The sequence below is a fragment of the Pipistrellus kuhlii genome, unplaced genomic scaffold (assembly GCF_014108245.1).
Source record: "Pipistrellus kuhlii isolate mPipKuh1 unplaced genomic scaffold, mPipKuh1.p scaffold_m20_p_3, whole genome shotgun sequence".
NCBI classification, from domain to species: domain Eukaryota; kingdom Metazoa; phylum Chordata; class Mammalia; order Chiroptera; family Vespertilionidae; genus Pipistrellus; species Pipistrellus kuhlii.
This window is the reverse complement of record NW_023425529.1, coordinates 59,077,043-59,102,775: the sequence shown is the minus strand read 5'-3', so window position 1 is coordinate 59,102,775 and position 25,733 is coordinate 59,077,043. Positions and strand designations below refer to the sequence as shown.

The 25,733-nt window shown below is 36.1% G+C and overlaps 1 protein-coding gene across 14 annotated transcripts in view; it reads right to left on the bottom strand.

The window, feature by feature from the left end:
* Nucleotides 1-11,066: 11,066 nt before the first annotated feature.
* Nucleotides 11,067-25,733, bottom strand: part of CNOT2 (CCR4-NOT transcription complex subunit 2) — a 119,602-nt gene continuing 104,935 nt past the window's right edge. For 12 of the 14 annotated variants that reach the window (XM_036455258.2, XM_036455251.2, XM_036455260.2 and 9 more), the window contains 3 exons: nucleotides 24,524-24,624; nucleotides 22,145-22,289; nucleotides 11,067-12,220 (listed from right to left, as the gene is read on the bottom strand). In XM_036455258.2, coding sequence (XP_036311151.1) covers nucleotides 12,134-12,220; nucleotides 22,145-22,289; nucleotides 24,524-24,624 — 333 coding nt within the window. In that variant the 3' untranslated portion in view covers nucleotides 11,067-12,133. Of the gene's footprint in view, nucleotides 12,221-12,877; nucleotides 12,924-22,144; nucleotides 22,290-24,523; nucleotides 24,625-25,733 lie in introns of those variants that run through there. The other 2 variants (XM_036455255.2, XM_036455262.2) reach the window with 2 other exon arrangements.

Below are 25,733 nucleotides of genomic sequence, written 5' to 3'. Positions count from 1 at the left end.
TCTGCACATTTACATTTCAGGACATGCTTATGAAAATTAGAAACCAGCTCTGATTCAGTAAAAAAATTGTTTTCTTCAACTACTATACTTAATTATTATTGTTTAAAGGAAACACTTTGGGCATAAATAGGTTTAGTTTTATTTCCCCTTCTAACAAAAATGTCAAAAACATATTTTTGATGTAGTAGATGCCTAATAGGTCTTGAAAATGAAAATAAAATCTCATGAAGAATGAAAAATGTTTTACCTACCCTTAGAAGATAGTTGATAAGCTAAAGTATTTTGGCATGTGTCAACCAGATATCATAAGATATTGGACTATGCAAAAATTTGGGTTTTCAACAGGAAATTATGACAATGAAGACTATCATTGTGAATTTTATAAAGAAGTCGCTTAAATGATTAAGGGAAACTATGGCAAACATCTGAAAAGGATTACCTTTTTAAATTGAACAAAGAATTTTTTAAGATTTCTTTATTGATTATGGTATCACATAATTATCCTCATCCCCCCATTCCCATCCCAAACCCCTCCCCACATATGCGGCCCCATCCCCTCCCTCCCCCACATTGTCCATGACCATTGGTTAGGCTTATATGCATGCACACAAGTCCTTTGGTTGATCTCTCCCTCTTGCCTCCACCCTCCCCTACCTTCCCTCTGAGGTTTGACAGTCTGATCTCTGCTTCTCTGTCTCAGGGTCTGTTTCTGTTTGAATTCTTATGATAATGAACTACATCATTAAAATCTTGTCAGGTCATAGTATTTATACAACAGGATGAGTAGATTTAAAAACTTTGTTGATGTATATAGAATTGATGGTACACATAGTTGCCATTAGCAGTTTTTATGCACACAAACTGAAGTGGAAATCTAACATGTAGCATAACTATCCCCAGGAAATAGCTAAGGTAAAAAAAAAAAAAAAAGCATCTTTGCTCTTTTGTACTTGGGAATGGACTTAAGTTTTCTCCTATTCTGCTCTAGTAAATACTGTTGGAATAATGTGATTTCTGTGCTAGAACACTGAATACAGAAAAAAGTAAAGAATGCCCGAGACACAGGGAAGCTTCATTATTCCACGATTCACTTACCTGGATGTCTTACAGTTTTATTCTAGTTAGTACCTGTACAGTTTGTGTTAATTGGTAAGTTCATTAACTTCAGAAACTAGTGGTATTTACTCAAGTACGTATTTCTGGCCTCCCTCAACATTTGAAAATCAGGATATCTAAACATGAAGCCTAAAACTGGCATTTCTAACATTTCCCAAATGATTTTTATGCTCATTAAATTTGAGAATTACCAAACTAAAAGACAACTTTGACTGGTTATTCCCTGCAGCTGTCCAAACTGAGCTTTTTATACATAAAATTTAATGGTCAGCTTCCTTTTTTAAATAATAGGATTAGTGCTTAATCTAATTTTTTGTTGCCACTCTTGTTGCAGAATGCAGGAGCTTGGACAGCAATGCAATGTTTATTCAGGCTATACATTTGCCTCAAAACATAAAAAAACTGTCTCTTGCCCTGGCCGGTTTGGCTCAGTGAATAGACTGCTGGCCTGTAGATTAAAAGGTCCTGGGTTAGATTCTGGTCAAGGGCACATGCCCAGCTCTCAAGATCAATCCACAATGTGGGGCATGCAGGAGGCAGCCAATCAATGATTCTCTCTCATCATTGATGTTTCTCTCTCTCTCTCTCTGAAATCAATAAAAATTAAAAAAAAACCTGTTTCCTTCCTCCTTTGAATGAATACATTAATCTGGTGAATATATACATATACATATACTTCAGTATTTGTTGTGTTATTTCTAACTTTTTTGATTAAATTTCTTTCCAAAGATATAGCAAAAAATTTAAGTAAACCTTATGTATGACTCACAGAAGAGCATATTTTAACTAGGCCAATACTTTAAGAATATATTTGTTAAACCTGATTCATAATATATTCCTCAGCTTCAGATCAAGAAAAGGATATCAACATCTTTAATAATTGGACTGGTGTGGCTCAGAGGTTGAGCATCGATCTATGAACCAGGTCACAGTTAAGATCAAGCGCCGAAACCAGTTTGGCTCAGTGATTAGAGCATAGGCCTGCGGACTGAAAGGTCCCAGGTTCGATTCCGGTCAAGGGCATGTACCTTGGTTGTTGGCACATCCCCAGTAGGGGGTGTGCAAGAGGCAGCTGATAAATGATTCTCTCTCATCAGTATTTCTAACTCTCTATCCCTCTCTCTTCCTCTCTGTAAAAAATCATTAAAATATATTTTTTTAAAAAGAGTCCAGGTCAAGGCACATACCCGGGTTGCAGGCTCAATCCCCATTTGGGGGCATGTAGGAGGCATCCAATGAGTGATTCTCTCATTAATGTTTCTATCTCTCCTCCCTTTCTTTCTGAAATCAATAAAAAATATTTTTTTAAAAATTGAAAGGACCCTTAGAGGTTATCCCACCCAACTTTTTATTTAAAAAGGTAGCTCTCTTAATGGAGATTTCTGAGTCATCCACTTTTCGCATGAATAATTTGCTGTTGGAATCCTCATTTCATAAAGCAGTGAGTACTGTGGGAGAGCACCTTAACATAGAACCAAAATCTGTCTCATTCTGCTTCCTCCACCTGCTGGTTTGAATCTTACCCTCCTAAATCTTCCCTTTATTTGAGAACAGCTGTCATATCTCTCTTAGTTGTCTACTCTCCCATATGTACATCTCATAGCTTTAAGATGCATATTCTTTCCATGTATGGCATCTGTGAAATTGGTATGCATTTTGTAACTGGTGGCTTGTCATAGTTTCAGCTATTTCCTCAATGGTACAAAAAATGATTGGCACTTACAATTATGGGCACTTAGGTTTGTTGAAATACAGTAATTATTCCACTCCAATACTTTTTCAATAAATGATAGTAACATTCAAGATTATTCAATTTTTAAAAAAATAATCTTTATTGTTCATATTGTTACAAAAGTTCATTTTTTCCCCCTCCACCAGGTTCCCACCCCACCCTCTGCCCTTTCCCCATCCCACATTGTCCTCATTCATAGGTGCACAGTTTATGTTCAGTCTGTTCCTGAACCCCCCACTCCTCTTTTCCCCAAGAATCGTCAGTCCACTCCCCTTCCATACCTCTGATTCTAATATATTCAAGTTAATATTGTTCATCAGGTTTTTTAATTCCCTTGGTTTTTAGATTCACTTGTTTATAGTTACATATTTGTTGTTCACAATTTTTATCTTTATTTTCTTCCTCTTCCTAAAAAACCCCCTTCAGCAATTCATATAATTCTGGTTTGGTGGTGATGAACTCCTTTAGCTTTTTTTATTAGTGAAGCTCTTTATCTGGCCTTCGATTCTGAGTGATAGCTTTGCTGGATAGATTATCTTTGGCTGTAGGTTCTTGCTATTCATCAACTTGAATATCTCTTGCCATTCCCGTCTGGTCTGCATGGTTTCTGTTGAGAAATCAGCTGACAATCGTATAGGTGCTCCTTTATAGGTAACTACCTGCTTTGCTCTTGCTGCTTTTAATATTATCTTTGTCTTTTGCTCTTGGAATTTTAATTATGATGTGTCTTGGTATGGCCCTTTTTGGATTCCTCTTATTTGGGGTTCTGTGCGCTTCCTGGACTTGTAAGTCTAATTCTTTCACCAGGTGGGGGAAGTTTTCTATCACTATTTCTTTCAATATGTTTTTGGTATCTTGCTCTCTCTCATCTTCTGGGACCCCCATAATTCTGATGTTCGTTTGCTTAAAGTTGTCCCAGAGGTTTCTTACACTATCTTCAACTTTCTGGATTCTCTTGTCTTCTTGCTTCTGCGGAGGAGTATCCTCTGGCTCTTTGTGTTCCAAATCTTTGACTTGATTTTTACAATCTTCCATTCTGTTTTTAGGACTCTATAATATTTTTTTTATTTCAGACAATGTATTCTTTATTTCTAGTTGTTCCATTTTCATATCCTCATAGGTTTCGTTTATCAGTCTTTTCTAAGAAATTCTTGAAAAACCTTATGACCGTGGTTTTGAACTCTAGATCCAGTTGCTTTTTGTCCTCCATTTATTTTGTTTGTGATCTGTTTCCTTGTCTCAGCATTTTCGCTGCTTCCCTCAGTTGGTAAGGTGGCTTTGTGTGTTAAGGTATCCTATATAGTTCAGTGGGTCAGCCTCCCAGTTATCTGAGGTGGACAATCTTGGTGCACCCCTTTGTGGACTGTGTGTACAATTTTTTGTAGTTAAGTCTTAATTGTTGTTGGTATCACTGGGAGGAACTGACCTCCAGGCCAATTGGCTGTGAGGTTTAGCTGTGTCTATGCCAGGAGAAAGCCTTATTCAAAAGCCTCTGTGCTCAACTTGGATGGGGCAGAGTTTCAGGGTGGAGCCTACAGCCTTGGCTTCCTGTCAGCCCTGCCCTATGAGGTTCCTGAGTCTCAGTGTTCCTCAGTGTTTTTCAGTACTCGCTGCAAGCACTTGTGACAGAAAGGTGCCCTCGAGTTTTGCCCACTATCGGACAGTCTAGTCTCTCCCCCAATGAGCCCGGAACTGGGGTTCAATGCAGTTGGAAGTGGGGATCAGTGTAGTCCGGAGCTTTTCTCTCCTTCATGCTAGGGCAATCCAGCCGCACAGTCAACAGTCAGTCCTCTGTGCGCAATGTGTGCGACTCCAGGGCTCTGCCTTTTGCCACTCCCGAGTTTCCACCTTACAGCCTAGAATCCCTCTGCATGAGCCTGGGACCCCAGGGTTTTGCCCAGAACTGGGGTTCAATGCAGTCAGAACTGGGGTTCAGCACAGTCCAGAGCTTTTATCTCCTTCCCACTAGGGAACGTTAACCAGGCACTCAGCCACCCCTCCTCTCTGGCTCCGTCCTCTCCCTACATGCACACTGTCTCCTTTACAGCTCCTCTGATTTTCCTTCTGGTTTTCTCTTTCCTTCTAGTTGTAGAATATCCAGTCAGTCAACTTTCCTGTAGTTCTGGATAATGTCCACTTTATATTTTAGTTGTATTTTTTTAAATTGTTGTGTGAGGCTGCAGTTAGACGTTTACCTATGCAGCCATTTTGGTTTCATCCCCTCAATTCTACTTCTTACCTTACCTTCATAACAGAACACTTTCCATTCAATCTCCCTGGTTATGTTCTATGAGGTTGAATCCAATGTGTTATAAAGCAACTACTTTCAAAATCTTAATGACCTCAGTTACGTTTTAATATTGCACTGAGGAGAAACCAAGATGGTGGCATAGATGAACACCTAAACTCCTGCCTTGCACAACTATTTCAAAACTACAACTAGCTGAAACTGGTTTGGCTCATGGATAGAGTGTCAGCTTGGGGACTGAAGAGTCCTGGGTTCGATTCTGGTCAAGGGCATGTACCTTGGTTGCAGGCATATCCCCAGTAGTGGGTGTGCAAGAGGCAGCTGATCGATGACTCTCTTTCATTGATGTTTCTAACTCTATATCTCCCTCCCTTCCTCTCTGTACAAAATCAATAAAATATATAAAAGCAAATAAACAAAACTACAACTAAAAGACAAAATGGACATCATCCAGAACCAGAGGAAATCTGGCTGAGTGGAAATTCTACAACTAGAAGGAAAGAGAAAAGCACACCGAGACTCAGAGGAGCTGCAGGAGGCAGAGGTGAGAACTGGCAACTGAATGGGTGGCTGGCTTTCTCAAGCGGGAGACAAAAGCTTCTGACTGCACTAAACTCCAGTTCCGGGTGAGACTCTGGGGACCCAGACTCATAAGGGGTGAAACTGGACTGTCAGGAAAGAGAAAAACACACCAAGACTCAGAGGAACTGCAGAAGGCAGAGGTACCAAGGTACGCGTGCAGAGAGGATAGGCAACTGAGTACAGGGCTGGCTTTCTCAAGCAGGAGGGAGACAAAAGCTGCTGATTGCACTGAACTCCAGTTCTGGGCAAGATTCTGGGGACCCAGACCCATTCAAGGAGAAACTGAACTGTCTGGAAGTGGGCAGAACTCAAGGGTGGCTATCTCTCAGACATGCTTGCAGCGATTACCACAGGGGCCTATTAGGGCAGGGATGATGGGAAGCCAATGCTGTCTGCTCCGCCCTGAGACTCCGCCCCATCCAAGCTGAACACAGAGGCTTTTGCAAGTCTTGTCTCATAAGAGTGTCTCAAGCACAGAAGTGCTGTCAGTGTAGACACAGCTGATCATCATAGCCACTTGGCCTGGAGGTCAATTCCTCCCAGTGATACTAACAACAATCAAGGCTTAAATACAAGGCTGTGCACACAGTCTACAAAGGGGTGCACCAAGAATGTCCACCTCAGGTAACTGAGGAGGCTGAGCCACTGGGTTCTATAGGACACCTAGCACACAAAGCTACTCTATCAACTCAGGGAAGCAGCCAAAATGCAGAGACAAAGAAACAGATCACAAATTAAAAAAATGAAGGAAAGCGAACGACTGGATTTAGAGTTCAAAACCATGGTTAAAAGTTTTTCAAGATTTTTCGAGAAAAGGCTGATAAATTTAGCGAGACCCTTAAGGATATTAAAAAGGACCAACTAGAAATTAAACATACACTGACTGAAATAAAAAATATTATACAGGGACCTAACAGCAGATTAGAGGACTGAAAGAAGTCAAAGATTTAAAATACAAAGAAGCAAAAAACACTCAACAAGAAAAGCAAAAAGCAAAAGAATCCATAAATTTGAAGATAGTGTAAGGAACCTCTGGGACTACCTCAAGCTTACCAACATCCGAATTATGGGAGTATCAGAAGAGAGAGAAAGATACTGAAAGCCTATTTGAAGAAATAACCAAAAACTTCCCCTACCTGGTGAAAGAAATAGACTTACAAGTCCAGGAAGCGCACAGAAACCCAAACAAAAGGAATCCAAAGAGGACCACACCAAGACACATCATAATTAAAATGCCAAGAGCAAAAGACAAAGAGAATCTTAAAAGCAGCAAGAGAAAAACAGTTAACTACAAGGGAGTACCCATACTACTATCAGTTGATTTCTCAACAGAAACTATGCAGCCCAGAAGGGAATGGCAAGAAATATTCAAAGTGATGAATAGCAAGAACCTACAACCAAGATTACTCTACCCAGCAAAGATATCATTCAGAATTGAAAGGCAGGTAAAGAGCTTCACAGATAAGAAAAAGCTAAAGGCGTTGAATCTAAAAATCAAGTGAATAAAAAAATCTGATGAACAAACTAGTGAATATAATAAAATCAGGGGCATATAAAGGGAGTAGACTGACAATTCTTGGGATGCGGGGGGTGGGAAGAGACTGGACAAATATTGTACACCTATGGATGAGGACAATGGGGGGGAGGGGTAAGGGCAGAGGGTGGGATGGGAACCGGGTGGAGGGAAGCTATGGGGGGAAAAAGAGAGGAACACTTGTAATAATCTGAATAAAGATTTATTAAATTTTAAAAAAAGGAGAAAAAAATTGCACCGAACCCTTATTGGTTCTGCTCTTTACCCACACAACTGAATTCATCTTTCTGTGACAGCTCTTGAATTTGAAACCTGAAGACAAACACCATGTTTACAAAATTTATTCTCTAATGCTAAACATTCCTACTTTGTGATGGTTGTTGTTTTTGTATATTTTAAATGTAATTTAAAAAGGGGATACTAAAACCTGCCTCATGATACCATGTTGAAGATAGAGCATAAGCAGCATGCAAAAATGCTTAGTATACTAATTTTCAACTAGAAGTCATGCCATGTATTCTTCTGCCTTCCCCAGTCATGGCAGATCTCAAAATATAGCAGACTTCTTACCTTCTTTTGAGCACTATACTTTTCCTAAGGCAGCTGAAGATTAGTATTTGGCCAACAGACTCACAATTTACATTGGTCTACATATGAACCACTACTTAAAAATTTTATTAAAAAATTTGATTTCAGAGAGGAAGAGAGAGGGATAGAAAGAAGCATCCATGACAGTGAATCCTTGATAGGCTGCCTCCCATACACCCCTAGTGGGGACTGAGCCAAAACCTAGGCATGTGCTCTTAACTTGAATCGAACCTAAGACCCTTCAGTCAGTCCATAGGCCAATGCTCTATCAACTGAGCCAAACTGGCTAGGGCTACATATAAACCACTCTTAAGCCTTGTTATATTCCACCATCCTTTTTCTTTTAGCAACTCAAGTGCAAAAGTAATTATTGTGATTCAATTTATCTTATTTGAAGCAACTCAACAAACAAAATTATAGGGTTTGATTTAGATCTCAATTTTGACTTTGCTTCATTTCCTAGGTTTGCCTTTTATTCATGGTATGATCTAATTCACAGGTAATGCTAGTGGCAAGAGAATGAACCTTGTGACATGCCATTAGAAGCCAGCATTTAAAAAGACATTGAGATGTGGATTATTTCATTCTCCAGAAACTGTCTTAATAGAATTATTTAGAAGATATTTCTATGTCTTTTTTATTAACTAGAAAGATAAATCAGGGTTAAGAGAACATTAAATATAAATATCCGTTTTCATCTTTTTAAATATTTTAAAAAATTGATTTGAGAGAGGACGGGTGAGGGAAAGATAGAAGATTCAATGAGAAATAACCATTTATCAGCTGCCTCCTGCATACCCTCCACTGGGGATGGAGCCTGCAACCTGGGCATGTGCCCTGACCAGGAAATGAACCATGACCTCCTGGTTCACAGGTCCACACTCAAATCACTGAGCTCTGCTAGCTGGGCAAGTTCCCTTTTCTTATACGCACAAGCTTGTTTAGGTTTTTGGCAGTTTTCTTGCAAAACTGGTCTATTAAGGAAATCTAAGTTAAATAAAATCAGCAGCCATTCTCAGATCTCACATATTTAACCCAATATTAAACAGAATATTTAATAAAATGGAAGACTGATAGTTTTTTAATGGAGGATTCAGAGAAGGGGTCAATTAGAAAGAGTGAGAAAAGGGAAGTTTAGAAAATTAATTAAAAATGCTTAGAAAGTCTCTTGAAAATAAAATTACAACAAAAATTAATAAATTGTTTCAAAGCTCAATGCTTTAATTTGTAAATTTTATTTTCAAACGTAAATATCTCTATACCATTTAATCAACATGTATTTATCAAGCACCTATTATGTTTCAAGTCCAGTGGCAAAAAGGATAAGACCAGATAAATATTTGGCCATATATATATATATATATATATATATATATATATATACACACACACACACTATTAAAATTCAAATAAACTTTCAGTCCTTATTATTAAATTTTTTTTAATTAAAGAAAAATTATGTGCTCATTGAAAAAATCCCTGAAAATGGAGTTTTCCCATATAAATTAAAATATCACAAGAACCATAAAATATAAATTTTAAACTAAATAACCAAAAGGACTTTTCTTTGTAACTAAATAGCTTGTGGTTCCAGAAAGCCAATTATAGTAAAAGCAAAAAAAATATTTAACATAATATATACATTTATGTCTCTAGTTATATAGGGAAAAGTTAATAAAATCTAAACCTATGAAAGAAAATGTGAAATAACTAGTTTAGGTCAACTTCTGCACATGTAAAACCACAAAGTATAAAACAAAGGAATATAGAAGTGTGTTATATTAAAGATTTTAATATAGTATTTTTAAAATTTCATATAGAATTTTAAAACTTGGATCTTGAGCATGGTAATTTCAGATATTAACAAGTTATAAAAAACTGGTTTACATGAAAGAGTTTTGCATTTTGATGATTCAGGGTGAAAGAACTCAGGAAACTGAAAAGGTGTGTACTTTATTTTGTATATGGCAATTAAGAAAACAAAGAACTATTTTGCTCTTCTGAGTCATTCACTCAGTACTAATCATGATTATGGTGACACTTTATGTTATGTTGTATCATAAGAATTAAGATCCCCCGCCAAAACCGGTTTGGCTCAGTGGTAGAGCGTCAGTCTGCGGACTGAAAGGTCCCAAGTTCGATTCGGGTCAAGGGCATGTACCTTGATTGTGGGCACATCCCCGGTAGGGGGTGTGCAAGAGGCAGCTGGTTGATGTTTTTCTCTCATCGACGTTTCTAGCTCTCTATCTCTCTCCCTTCCTCTCTGTAAAATATCAATAAAATATATTAAAAAGAAAAAAAAAAAGAATAAAGACCCCCTTCCATTTTTTCCTTCTTCCTTTCATGGTTTTGTAGGAAGTTACATTTAACAGTACATTATTATGAAAAAATGTATTAAAAAAAAAAAGAAATTTATTTGTAGGATTTGACACTGGTTTATGTCAAATGGTGTGTGTTCTGTGAAGATTTTTTTCATAACAATAAAATTATAATTATATAAGAGATGCTTTGGTTTAAATCTGAGAGATTAAATCAATCCTGTTATTTTTATATCAGCTTCATATCTCAAAATACGTAGAAAAAGATAAATCTTGCCATCTTATAGTCCTGACAAAAACAGAAATGACATAAATGTTTCATTTTCAAACATGATTTGGTAAATGTCAAACTTTTACTCTTCATAGAAAAACAGGTTAAAAGTGAAAATTTACAGATCAGTACTCACTCCCTGCACTCCACTTTACTATCTTTAATTCTGCTTCCATAACTTCAGTCTTCAGACATTTTTAAAGACAGTATTTATCTTTAGATGGAAAAGAACCCATCAACTTGTGTGAAATATCCAGGTCAGCACATGGGAGATGAAGTCTGTCCTGCCACTGCTTTTGTCTTCCCTTAATTTGAGTATTACAATACTTCTTAAAGATAAATATCGAAAGTCTAGCGAGAAATTTCTTACAAGTTTCACACAAAAGAAAAGCATTTTGATTGGGTCCCAAGAGAGACCAGGAAGTTTTATTTCTAATAGTTTTTTCTGTTTTGAACTTGGTTAGTATTAAAAATGTCTACATTTTAAATAACCTACAACTGAAATGGTGATGGCTCCATTAAACTATTGTACTTGTCAAAAACTGAAACTACATTTTAAATTGTTTAGTTACACCCTTCAATTTGATATTTGTAAGCCCCCCTTAGTTTTTATTTATCTTCTAGTTTCATTACTGAAGAAATAATTCCACAATTTCAAATCAAAGTCAACACTGCAGTGAGGAGAGCTTTTCTACTTTATTACAAAGAGAAGAAGCCTTTATGTGGTCAGAAAATACAAGATTGATCTTTTTTTCTCTTCCTATGAAATGCTGCTGTTCAAACAGCCAGAGTGAATTGTCTCAGTTCACTTCTTTAAGTCCCATCACATTCACTTGGGTATGGATGTCCTTGGCTGCTGAAAATCTGGCCCTTTAGTGCACAGGGCGACAAAGTCCCCTGACCAGCAGTTCCAGAATGTCCCATTTTCATATATTGCATCCATGCACACCTCCTAAAAATGAGGTACAGCAGGGCAAACATTTTCCAAAATAGATGTCATATATATAATATATACACATTCGTACATACATACCTTTATTCATGTGATGTCCAAAAATTTAAAAAAAATGTACACATTTATTACAAAATCGTAACAAAGACTGGACAGTGTTTTGCTCATTCTGGAAAGATGAAGCTCAGTAATAACACAACCCTGGAAACCATCCAGAGATTGTGGCAATCTCTTTCTTCTAAACAGTCAGATATTCTTGCGTTAAGCTTGGCGAAACTGCCTTTCAAAAACAAAAGGGGAAGTAAAATGAAGGAAGCAGACCTTGCTCATCTTTCCAAATGAAATACGAGAAGGATCTTCACATAAAAATGCACAAACATTTGTTATTTTATTACCAATAGTGCTACAATGAACAATGCAAATTTTGTGGTCTAATTTTGTTGAGTCTTTTGTGGGTTTTCTTTTTTACATTTTAGAAACTAAACGGTAAACTTCTGTCAGTGTACTTGCTTGTCTTTATAGACCCAAGTCTGTCTGCTGGCAAAAAAAAAAAAAAAGAAAATAAATGAAAAAATTCAGACCCTGCTCAAACTAGAGAAAAAACAAATTACAAATTTAGTTGTTGGGCAGCACATAATTAGTAAGGCAGGACCTCAAATGGTGACCCTTTGCGTAAGCCAATTGCCAAATCCTCAAGGAATTAAAACCAGGGTGCCTGAGCCACATCAGTTCTGCAGTTATGTTGAGTATTGTGCTGAGACAGCCATACCCCAAGAAAAGGGAAGTCTTTTTTTAGAAGGCTTGCTGAGCAGGGTTGTAGTTGAAGGTGGATGGCAGGTGAGGCCGTTCTTCTAATTTGTCATATTCCAAATGGAACTCCTACAAAACCAAATTTAAGAATTTAGTTGATTTCCTCTCCCTTTGTCCTCCAAGTTTCGTGAAAACGTATTTTACTATATTAACAAAATACGTACCTACATCTATGAGAATGTTCACAGACACAGATATACCAACTCTTAAAATATAGCTTAAATGAAAATAATATGCTGTCATTTCTATCTGACAAATAGAGACTTCCTGCATAAAAGTGAGACTTCTTGTGAACATCTATTTTATGACACAAATTTTATGCTTTTTTTCCTCCTCAAAAATGAAAATTTGACAGGGTACTATATCACTAATAAAAAACACTGAAAACTAGAGAATATAGGGTGTCCCCAAAAATGTATACACACTTTGAATAGATGATAAAGTCAGCATTTATTAACATACAGTTCATTTTCAAAATTTAAAAGAATCGACAGAAAGAAATAATTTTTTTTCAACATCAGTTTTCAAAGTGATGACCGTTCTGGTCCAGGCACTGCTGATAACGTGAAGCAATGGAATCGCAAACATCAACAATCATTTTGTTCGGTATTTGTGCACCCTCGATTCGTCGACTGTTGCTGGTTTTGTACCATAAGCTTTATCTTTGATCTTTTATGTATCCCCATAAAAAGAAGTATAATGCCACTTTAGGATAATTTTTCTTTGTTCAAAACTTAGTATGGCTTCACCCATTATTTCAAATCAGTTAAACCTGAAAAGGAGTGAAAATTAAGTGAGTTGCCTGCAGTTAAAGTGTGTATACATTTTTGGGACATGCTATATTTAGAAGTAAAGCCTCATTCAATAAAATATAAAAACTAAAAATTTATTTTTCATAAAAAACTTTAGAATGTATTATTTAAAAAAGCATACAAAGTTATTCTAACCTTATTTAAATTTGAGGAAAAACAATGAATTTAAAATTCACACATCTCCAGACTTCCCATTTCATAAAACCAAAACCCTGAAAAGATGTAACTACTACCCAAAACTATACAGTGGCTGATGTAGGCACATTTGAAAGCAAACTGCCTAGCCTATTTCAATTAAAATTTCAAAATACTACACTAACCTCATGAGTTTTAAACTTTAAGAATTTTGAAGCCATTGTTTTTCTACTTCCCCAAGGTCAAAGAGATGCAGAATATAATTTTCATCCTATCCAATATAAGAAAAGCCTTATATGCTATATGTGCAGTTGGTCGTTCAACCAATCAAAGTGTATATGCTAATGATATGCTAAGGTTGCTCAACTGCTCGCTGATGTGCATTGACCACCAGGGGGCAGGCAGTTGACTGGCTGACCAGTTGCTATGACATGCACTGACACCAGGGGGCAGACACTCGGACTGGTAGGTTAGCTTGCTGCTGGGATCAGGTTAGTTGTGACTGTGTAAGGCTGGACACGTCCTGGGGCCCTCCCACAGTCCTTCCTTGGCTGGCCAACCTCCTGCGTCTCTGCCCGGCCACGATCGTGCACTGGTGGAGTCCCTAGGCTTGGCCTATGCCCTCTCCCAATCCAGGACCCTCCTGGGAATGTCAGAAAGCCGGTTTCGGCCTGATCCTGCAGTCCAAGTCAAGGGACCCCACTGGTGCACAAACTCATGCATCGAGCCTCTAGTATTAATGTAAAACTCATACCTTTGTAAATCCAAAGAGCAAGCTGTTCTAAAGTAACTAATCCTACAACCTATATTCATTTAGCACAAACTATTCAGTCAATTACATTAAAAATTATTTAATATGATATATTATGATTTAAAGAAAGCCAGCAAGTAATGTTAGTACTATGGGTTACCATATTTTACCTTATCTGCTATTTTGTTCTGAACTGATTTCATAATGAGTATTCCCACTATTAAATTAAGAAGGAATTCCATTCTTAAATTAAAATAAAAACGTACGTTATGATTAAATTTTGAGATACAAAACCAACTATTTAATAATTAAGGATATTACATTAACAATTACAGAAAGACCAGGTATAACTTGCTGAAATTCTAATGTGTGTCAAAACTAGGGTTACAGCTGATTTTATTCTAATCTTTATAATTGTAGATAACATCTTCATTTTACATCTGAGGAAAATGCCCAAGTCATACAAGTGTCAGGTTTAGGATTAGAATCCAGATCCATGTAATACCATGACTTTCCCAGTATAAAACATTATTTTTAATATTCTTAGCCCAAGATCCAAAACAGAATCACTTCATTACACCATCTATCATAACTAATGTTGAAAAACTCAGTCCACTGACAAATATTGAATATTTATAAAGAAGGCACACAGTGATGACTAATCTAAAAAGGTTCACTTTATAAGGTTTGTAGAATAACAAAAGCACAGTGCTTACATGCTTATCAGTAAAAATTAAAAATATCAAAATTACCATCACAATCACCACAGCTCTCCTTAATACACTGTAAAAGCACAACTCTTTTTTCCTGGCTAGGCTTTAAAAAAATTTATTGTCTGGCTTGAAGATACATACCAAGTTAGTAAAGAAAGTATCTTTTTGATCTATCATTCTTTAGAAATTAAAACTAACATTTTAGTTCTACGTGTTGTTATAGGGTAAAAGGTCTATATATTTGTAACTGTGACAAATCACACATCTCAAAACCTAAGTTATAAAATTTAAAATTCTGTTAAATTATTCTGTCTTTGTCATTGCACTTAGGTGAATTCTACTGTTAAAATTTAAAACTACAGTGGTTTCATCAATGCACATATATTTTCCTTAAATGTTAAAAAAAAAAAATCAGTTTAAATCTAGGAAGATAAATATTTTAATACTGGAGGCCCTGTGCAAAGATGTGTGCACTTGGGGGGAGGGGAGTCCCCTCAGCCCGGCCTGCACCCTCTTCCCATCCCAGGAGCCTTTGGGGGATGTCCAACTGCCTGCTTAGGCCTGCTCTCTGCAGGCAGTTGGACATCCTTACCACTGCCGCAGAGGTGGGAGAAGCTCCTGCCACCACCGCTGTGCTCGCCAGCCATGAGTCTGGCTTCTGGGCTTTTGGCTGAGCAGTGCTCCCCCTGTAAGAGCACAATGACCATCAGGGGGCAGCTCCTGCATTGAGTGCCAGCCCCCCTGGTGGTCAGTGCATATCATAGTGACTGCTCTTTCCACCACTTGGTCAACTTTCATATTACCCTTTTTTATTATAAAGGATAATAATTAAGAGACTCTCAAAGATTTTTATATCAGATTTAGAAATTAAATGGGTCACACTTTAGTGTTCCATTTTTAAATCTTATTTGTTTTTTCTATACTTTCATTGTTAAAATACACAAAGCTTAATATATACTGATATCCCCAACTTTGATTGTTGATTACATCTTTTACATGTTTATGCTATATGCACACACATAACACATATGCACCTCTAAATGATCTGTAGGGGAAAGGATGTCTTTTTTTAAAATTTAATAAATCTTTTTTCTGTAAAATATATATATACATACAATATTTTTTTTTACAGAGAAGGAGGATAGTTAGAAACATCTATGAGAGAGAAATATCAGCTGCCTCTTGCACACCCCCCACTGGGGGTGTGCCCGCAACCAAGTTACAAGCACTTGACCGGAATCAAACTCAGAGCTTTCAGTCCATAGGCCGACGCTCTATCCATTAAGCCAAACCGGTTTCAGCTTAATAAATCTTTATTGTTTAGATTATTACAAGTGTTCCTTCCCCCCCCCCCCCCCATAACCCCCTTCCATCCGGTCCACCCCCTCTGCCCTTACCCCTACCCCAGTGTCCTCATCCATGGGTGTACAATATTTGTCTATTCTCTTCCCGCATCCCCAAACCCTTTTTTCCCTGAGAATTGTCAGTCCACTCCCTTATATGCCCCTGATTTTATATTCACCAGTTTATTCTGTTCATCAGATTTTTTTATTCACTTGATTTTTAGATTCAACTTCTTTAGCTTTTTCTTATCTGTGAAGCTCTTTTCCTGCCCTTCAATGCTAAATGATATCTTTGCTGGATAGAGTAATCTTGGTTGTAGGTTCTTGCTATTCATCACTTTGAATATTTCTTGCCACTCCCTTCTGGCCTGCATAGTTTCTGTTGAGAAATCAGCTGACAGTAGTATGGGTGCTCCCTTGAAGGTAACTGTTTTTCTCCTGCTGCTTTTACGATTCTCTCTTTGTCTTTTGCTCTTGGCATTTTAATTATGGTGTGTCTTGGTGTGGTCCTCTTTGGATTCCTTTTGTTTGGGTTTCTGTGCGCTTCCTGTACTTGTAAGTCTATTTCTTTCACCAGGTAGGGGAAGTTTTTGGTTATTATTTCTTCAGACAGGCTTTCAGTATCTTGCTCTCTCTCTTCTTCTGACAACCCCATAATTCGGATGTTGGTAAGCTTGAGGTAGTCCCAGAGGCTCCTTACACTCTATCTTCAAATTTATGGATTCTTTTGCTTTTTGCTTTTTTGGTTGAGTGTTTTTTGCTCCTTTGCATTTCAAATCTTTGACTTGATTCTTTCAGTCCTCTAGTCTGCTGTTAGGTGTCTGTATAATATTTTTTATTTCTGCCGGAACCAGTTTGGCTCAGTGGATGGAGCGTCAGCTTGCGGACTGAAGGGTCCCAGATTCAATTCCGGTCAAGGGCATGTACCTTGGTTGTGGGCACATCCCGAGTGGGGGGTGTGCAAGAGGCAGCTGATCAATGATTCTCTCTCAATGATGTTTCTAGCTCTCTATCCCTCTCTGTAAAAACTCAATATATTAAAAAATATTTTTTTATTTATTTCAGTCAGTGTATATTTAATTTTTAGTTTGTCCTTTTTCATATCATCGAGGGTCTCACTAAATTTATCGGCCTTTTCTAAAAAATTCTTGAAAAACCTTATAACCATTGTTTTGAACTCTATATCCAGTCGTTTGCTTTCCCTCCATTTTTTTAATTTGTGATCTGTTTGTCTCCGCATTTTGGCTGCTTCCTTGAGTTGGTAGAGTAGCTTTGTGTGCTAGGTGTCCCATAGGACCCAGTCGCTCAGCCTCCCCAGTTACCTGAGGTGGACATTCTTGGTGTACTCCTTTGTGGACTATGTAGTTCAGTCCTGATTGTTGTTGGTATTACTGGGAGGAATTGAACTCCAGGCCAATTGGCTGTGAGGATCAGCTGTGTCTACACTGGCAGAACTTCTGTGCTGGAAAAACCGTTATGAGACAAGACTTGCAAAATTGCAAAAGCCTTTGTGCTCAGCTTGGATGGGGCAGAGTCTCAGGATAGAGCAGACAGTCTTGGCTTCCCATCATCCCTGCCCTAATAGGCCCCTGTGTCTCAGTGTCCTGTGGTAATCACTGTAAGCACCTCTGAGAGAAAGCCACCCTCGAGTTTCACCCGCTGCCAGACAGTCCAGTTTCTCCCCAAATGAGTCTTGAGTTCCCAGAGTCTCACCCGGAACTGCAGTTCAGCACAGTCGGAAGCTTCCATCTCCCTCCTGCTTGAGAAAGCCAGCCACGCACTCAGCTGCCAGTCCTCTCCATGCTCGTGTGTCTTCGTATCTCATCCCTTTTCAGCTCTTCTGAGTCTTGGTATGCTTTTCTCTATCCTTCTAGTTGAAGAATTTTCACTCAGCTAGATTTCCTGTGGTTCTGGATGATGTCCATTTTGTCTTTTAGTTGTAGTTTTGAAATAGTTGTACAAGGCAGCAGTTTAGGCATTTACCTATTCCACCATCTTGGTTTCTAAGATGTCTTCTTTTGTGTACAATTGCCTACTGTCTAGTGTCAGGCCTCTAGCAGAAGTGTAACTAATGGCTGATGAATTAATAAACACAGTTTTCTTCATTTCTTTCAGAAACAGAACACTTAACTTTTGAAGTATTAAAAGCTTAGGTATTAGAAGATCTATGTATGTATTTGCTCTAATGGGAAAAAATTTAGATTACAGTTTAATTATTTTAAAGGCTAGAAAGAGTTCTAGAAACTTTTAAAAAAACAACTTTTAATGTCTTAGTTTTTCTATTAATAAAATTAGGTTTACATATTCTCAAAAGTTTACTATGAAGCAGAAATAGAATACATGCACTGGATTCAGATGTCAATTAAAATTATTATTTCTGATCAAAATCCTCAGAAATGCCAGCTTTCCCTTAACTATGATAAATTCTCATTACATTTTAGGAAGGAAGGAACAAACTATCTTAAGTATAGTATATTAGAAATAATTTTTATTTTGAAAAAAGCACATTCTTAACTACAGTATAAAAAGCACTAAAATGTACCAATAGAGTTAATGAAAAGAAAAAAAAAACCACCCTTATTTATATAAGGCTATGATATGGTAAAAATCCTAAGCATTAAAAATCCTATTCAATGTTGGACTCAACTGGTAAAGTTAGGCTGAAAAAATTCTTAAGCTTGTAAGTTTAGTCTGAGAAAGCTACTGATAACAGGGCCGACTTTAGCATCTAAAATTTCTCTGTGGATGAAATTATTTTTCAAATTTTACTCATTAAGACTATACGCACTATCCAAATTACCGCAATTTTAAATTAGTGGGATACTGAGTAATTCCACATAGGACAGATCACACTGTCTGCTGACAAGTCAGTATTATCTAAAAGGGGCCGAAGCTGGTTTGGCTCAGTGCTAGAGCGTCGGTCTGCGGACTGAAGGGTCCCGGGTTTGATTCCGGTCAAGGGCATGTACCTTGGTTGCGGGCACATCCCTGGTAGGGGGTGTGCAGGAGGCAGCTGGTCGATGTTTCTCTCTCGTCGACGTTTCTAGCTCTCTATCTCTCTCCCTTTCTCTCTCTGGTAAAAATAAAAAAATAAAAAAATAAATAAAAAAGATTATCTAAAAGGGGAGAATAAGCAAAGGCACTATCAAAATTTTTATGTACATAAATTATTGACATATAAGACATTTTAAAAATAAATAATGGGCCACATTCTAGAACTCAGAGTCAGAATTTTTAGGGATAAGTATTTCTGATATAAATAATCTAATCTCTTAACATTACAATTCTTAATTTCCCTAAAAATATTAAGTGGTTTGCTAAAGAGAAAGAAAGAACCTCATATACAAGATATTCTGGATGGAGACCTGATTATAGTTGAATCAGGCTAATACTTTTCATGATACCATGGTAACATCGAAGCTATTAGTTATAATACTAATTCTTTTTTTTTTTTTTTTTTTTAATATTTTATTGATTTTCCACAGAGAGGAAGGGAGAGGGACAGAGAGCTAAAAAAGTCGATGAGAGAGAAACATCGACCAGCTGCCTCCTGCACACCTCCCACTGGGGATGTGCCCGCAACCAATGTACATGCCCCTGACCGGAATTGAACCTGGGACCCTTCAGTCCGCAGAATGACGCTCTATCCACTGAGCCAAACCAGTTTCGGTGATAATACTAATTCTTAGTGCATGCTTCTTACGAGTTGAAGTTATTTAATGCATGTTCTTTAAGTATAAATAGTAAGCCACACCCACTTTACAGATGAGGACTTTGAAATTAACTTGGGACCTGGTATTTTAATGGAGTTTGTGTAGAATAATGGAATCTATTAATGAATAGAACTATGAATTAAATTAATTTCTTAATTCAGTAATCCAGTTTCTAGAAAAATACTGGAAACAGCCTGAAAAAACAGAAGCCAGTGCAAAAGTGTATTCTGTGAATACAATACAATTTGGTTTAAATTTATAAACGTGTATTTTTTTAAAAGGCATTTAAAAAAATATATATTTTATTGATTTTTTTCAGAGAGGAGGAGAGAGCTAGAAACATCAATGAGAGAGAAACATCGACCAGCTGCCTCTTGCACACTTACCGGGGATGTGCCCGCAACCAATGTACATGCCCTTGACCAGAATCGAACCTGGGACCTTTCAGTCCGCAGACCGACGCTCTACCACTGAGCCAAATCAGTTTCAGCTAAACGTGTATTTTAATACAACCAAAATAAATTTGATAAAGATCAAAATTCCACTTGCTTTCATTACTATGAAAATAATTTTGTTGAAGAGTATCAGTACAAGGGGCTAGCACATTACTTTAAGAGATATTTCTTAGGGAACAGTTTAGTGATATTTCCCAAATTTTATTTTCCTACTTCACAGATAAAAATTTTAAAGGAAAAGGTTAAGAAAAACTTCAATAATACGAGATAAAATTGGGTAAAATTATTTTCTGTGTGCGCGTGTGTACACACACTCACAAACAAAATATTCTTTAAAATGACATTTATCTGACTACGGATTTTCTTTTGTGAGATAATAAGGGGTCCTATTAATGTTTAATAGATGCCCTATTAAATTGTTTCTGAATATTTAACTTTATGGAGAGAACTTAGTTCTATAGAAAACAAGTATTTTTCACATAACTTGATTTTCTTCACATATACTGAACTGAAATTTATCTAAAGTTATATATCTATCTACTTCACACATCCATCTCTTTTTTGCATATACTAAATTTGGAATAATTTACAATGATTTTGAGCAAAAGCCTCAAATTGAATGGAAAAAACTTCAGTTATTTCCTAATAGAATTTTTTATCCTCCAAAGAGACTTTCTCTCTCCTACAGAATCAACTAACTGAGAGTTTCTTAAAGTATGGCTCCAGACAAAGACCAGCATCATAATTGGCATTACTTGGGAACTTTTTAGAAATAAAAATTCTCAGGTCCCATCTACAAAGTTACTAAATCAGAAACAATGGCATTATGGCCAAGCAATCTGTGTAAAGGCCTCCAGGTAATTTTGATATAAACTTAAATTTGAGGACTATTGGCCTAACCTAACAACAATCAATTATTGTTTTTCCATCTTTGGGAAAAAGTAATAAGCTGTAATAACAATGGTAAAAATAGCAGCAATAAACTATCACAGCTACTCTCATATATAAATAACCAATATTTGCCAAGCACTACATTTAGTGTAAATGTGTTTGTGTGTAATCTCATTTAAAGTTCATGACAATCTAGAGGCAAGTATTTCAATTTAAAAGGAACTTGCACAAGGTGAAAGCAAAAAATAGCAGAAATAGGAGTTAAATTTAAATCCATGTCAACAAAGACTATGGCTTTCTATTACACTATCACTTCTTAAAGAACACGTAATATACACAACGTCTTATGTACTATTTGTAATGAGTATAATTATTTTAACATAACTAAAAAGTTAGAACACAGATCTATCTTTTGAAATCAAGAAATGCTTAAGTAGAATTGTTAAAATAACTCAAATACAGTCTATAGTGGTATACGGACTTGGTCTGAAAAGTAATGACATTTATCTTTCAGAAAACACCTCAAAACAGTAATTAAAAAAATTAATCCTTTGTATTTTTCAAGTTTTCTAAGAAATATTATGATGTAAAACGTTTTTCGTGATAAATATCTGGTAAGCACTTTACATTGTTTTCTTAAAATATTTTACCTTTTTATCAGTTTAGTAAGCTGACTCAAAAGAAAAAAAAATAACCCCCCCCCTCCCCCAAACTAACAACTAAAAAATCATCCAATGAACAGTCTTCTGTTTCAAAACTCTAAAAAGCTTTTTTTCAATGAGTGGAATTGTTTTAAAACACTATATCTGTTTATATATTGGTTTCAGGGAAATCTCAGACCTGTTTAATAAAAAGTTAATTATAACATAATACATGACTGGCACTGCACAAGTGTATCTTTATTTTACAACTGAGTAGAAACAAAATATTTAAAATGTCACGCAGGCTTTTGAAAAATTACAAAATTTCTTACCAAGTTCAATCATGTTTCTAACTGTGAGTGAAATGAACAGTTTCTGCATACTCTCCTAGAGTTAAATCAAGCTGAGGAGGTAGAGACAAAAGATCAAATACCTGGCACGTTACTAAAATGAATGCATTGGTACATATAAACAGACAAGAGAGGTCACTTCTTTTTTAACTCTAGATTTATACATTTACACATGAACAAAATATATACCTTAGCTACTTTCCTCCAGTTAAGACAGTCAAAGAAGTAATATGTTCCCCTCTCATATGTATTGGTTTTCATTGTTGGCTCCATGCCTGGTGCCCTGGTAATCCATACTCGTTCTTCTTTGTGGTATCTCCAATCACGGTTAAAACTTCAATTTTTAAGAGAAAAAGACAATTAATTTTTTTCCTGTGGTTCACATTTTTAAAACTTTTTAAAGAAAATTATTACACATAAAATAAATAAATAAGAATCTTTATTTGTCCTGACTTTTATTGTTATTACATACAATCCTAGTGAAATAAACACAGGAAAATAATTTAATTTTCCCAAAACCCACATCTTTACTTAACTGAAGAAAGTTTTAATGCAAACAGAACGAGATCTTAAAAACTATGAGTGATGTGGTAAAATGTTAGGGAGACCAAATAAAGATCGATTGTGTTCTAGAAACTTCACTTTTTTGTTCTAAATATTCAACAGAAATTGAAATATCTATTAAAACAAACAAAAATGCTAACTACTTGAATTATTTTGTTTGGAACTAAATATAATATCTATTTGAATTAACTGTTTAAATTCACATAAAATCTCCACATAAACAAATACCTTTCTACTTATACCATGAGGTAATTTTTAGAAATACGATATGAGACAAAATAGCTAGTGATGGATGGATGAATTTATTTCCTTATATTAGGTCTAGTAATAATTAATGTCGTTTTCTAATACTTTAAAAAAATCAAATTTATTTAAACAATACAACAAAATTTAATCAACAATATAGTTGCCGTTGTTTTCTACTACTTGTGCCCAATGCTCAGGAAGCATTTTAATCCCTCTGTTGTAAAATTCTTGTGATTTTGATGCAAAAAATTCAGTCAATGCATTTTTGAGGCATTCTTCATTATTAAATTTTTTTCCAAGAAAGTTTTGCAAAAAACGAAACAAATGGTAATCGGAAGGGGCAATATCAGGAGAATATGCAGGTTGAGGGAGAACTTCCCATTCCAACTGGTGCAGTTTTTCAGCAGTGATTCTTGCAGTATGCGGTCGGGCGTTATCGTGGTGAAGAATTACGCCCTTCCGATTAATCAGCGCGGGTTCTTTTTCTCTTAAAGCTTGGGCTAACCTTTCCAATTGGGCACTATACACTGCACTTGTAATGGTTTGGTTAGATGGTAAAAGTTCATAATGAAGAATTCCTTTAAAATTCCACCAAACACACAACATCACTTTTTTCGCAAGCAAGTCAGGTTTTGGCATGGGCTGCGGAGCCTCATTTTTGTCCAACCATTGAGGCCACCTTTCAAATTAACATACAGCACCCATTTTTCATCTCCGGTAACAATTTGCTCTAAAAACGGCAAACGGTTTTGACGAGAGAGGAGCGAACTGCAAATTGTGACTCTTTGATTACGGTTGTTGTCGGTCAACTCATGAGGAACCCATTTTCCAAACTTTTGGACTTTGCCAAGTGCACGCAATTGATTGGAAATTGTTTTCTGTGAACAATTTAAAGTTGTCGCAAGCTCTTGTTGGGTAATTTGAGGATTTTGCACCAAAAGAGCTTGAAGAGCTTCTTGATCAAAATTGGACACATGGCCTCGACCACTCTTGTCATCTAACGAAAAATTTCCCTCGCGAAATTTCTCAAACCAACGCTGGCATTTTCTGGCGCTAACTGCATCTTGACCAAGAGCACTACAGATGTTTTTTGCGCCTCACTTGCTTTTCTTCCTAATTGGAACTCGTAAAGCATGCAGTGCCGAATATGCTCTTCATCCGCCATCTTCTTAGCCCTAGTTTTGCAACAAAAACCAAACCAAACACAAACTTTTTCAAGCAAAACTTGTTAATTGCACTTCACACATTCTGTAGAAACCACGTGTTTGAAGGTTATGTCAATACAAGTCAACGCCAAGCAAGATTTTAAACGAATGTTTAAAAACGACATTAATTATTACTAGACCCGATATCTTGTCCACATAATATTTATTTAATGATGAAATTCACTGTCATTAACATATGTGGTTCCACAAGGACTCAGATGAACCAGTTATGAACCATATCTTATAAAAATTAGATTCACCAAATCCATGATCCAAGTTGATTCTGCCTTCAGGCTTCTTACAAACTTAGGGTTAAGTTAGAATTCTTTTTATGTACATAGTGATTATGAAGCCATAGTAATCTAAGGTTTCAATATAAATTAACTTTATTTTACTAAATTTAAAAATAAATTTTTAATGGAGAAATATTTGCACTTTAAAAACAAAAGACAAAAGCTATAGCCATCATCATTTTTTTTTTTAAAAAGCAGCTTTCAGAGTAAACAAGATCCACTATATTACAAAAATTGTTTAAAAAGTATTTTGAACATACAGCTCTACTGCAGCTAGAAGCTGTAATACGTCTCCTCCATTCATGTAATAGAGATAGAAGAGAAGGTCTTCTCCGTATCGGCCAAGTTTTATTGCGGCCAGCTGGAAAAGAGAAATAAATTATTCTCAAATGTAAAACAAGACTGGAAATCTTATCATATAACTGTTACCACTAAAGTAAAAACAGAAACAAATTCTCTTTATAGCAGATAACTACTATTACATGATTATACAAGTAGCTATAATTCTAAAGAAGAGTTTCATCATTTAGGGTAGTTTATTATTTAAGTAATTGAAGTTATTTAACAATTACTTCTGATACATCTATTTTATGTACTACTAGGAAAAGAGCTAAATAAAAACTTCCAATTAAGTTCAAAAGCTGAATGTCTTACTTAAGGGATTTATCAGTTAACCAATGTGGGAGTAGGTAATAGTGAAACATTGTGCTCAAAGATTCAGCACTTATATATTTAAGACATAATTCCTTTACTTACTAACATACCATGTTCAAGTAATTTAATGTCTCTAAACTTTCAATTATAAAGTGTAGACAATGACATCTTATAAGAGTTACTAAGAATAAAAATGAAATTAAGTGATTGTACGTGAACAAGCCTTGTAGAATGTCTGATAGACTCACAGAAAATGTTACTGAATCTACATTTGACAATGACACAACCACAAGTCAGTTGGTTATATATATTTAGCAAATCATGGATGTTTAGTACAAAAATCATGAAGAGACTTTTTTTTTGTTTAAATGAATGTATTAAAATGACTGCTTTACAAGTCCCTCAGAAAGCAGAAACAAATTGCCTACCAAACTATAAAATGTGAGTTCAATAGTCTCAAATTCTCACCAAATATATAAATGGTGAGATATTAATATAAATCTTAAATGCTCACCAAAACAAAAATACTTTTATCTTTTTACTTAATCCTGTATTTAAGTATTTACTTAACTGTTACATGTTATCTGAATGTAATTTTTTCTCCATTCATATTATCCCCATTCAGGTAGCAATACCAAATGTGTCAAATCATCCTGTTAGTATTTCTTAAATTGGCACTGAGAAATGGTCTGGAACCTTTAAGTACTAGGAGCAAAAGAGCCCTATAATGGAGGTGGCAACAAATCACACAATCCAAAAATAGAAAAAGATACTATCCATCTCATACTTATCTTCCACCTAACTTAAAAATTAAGA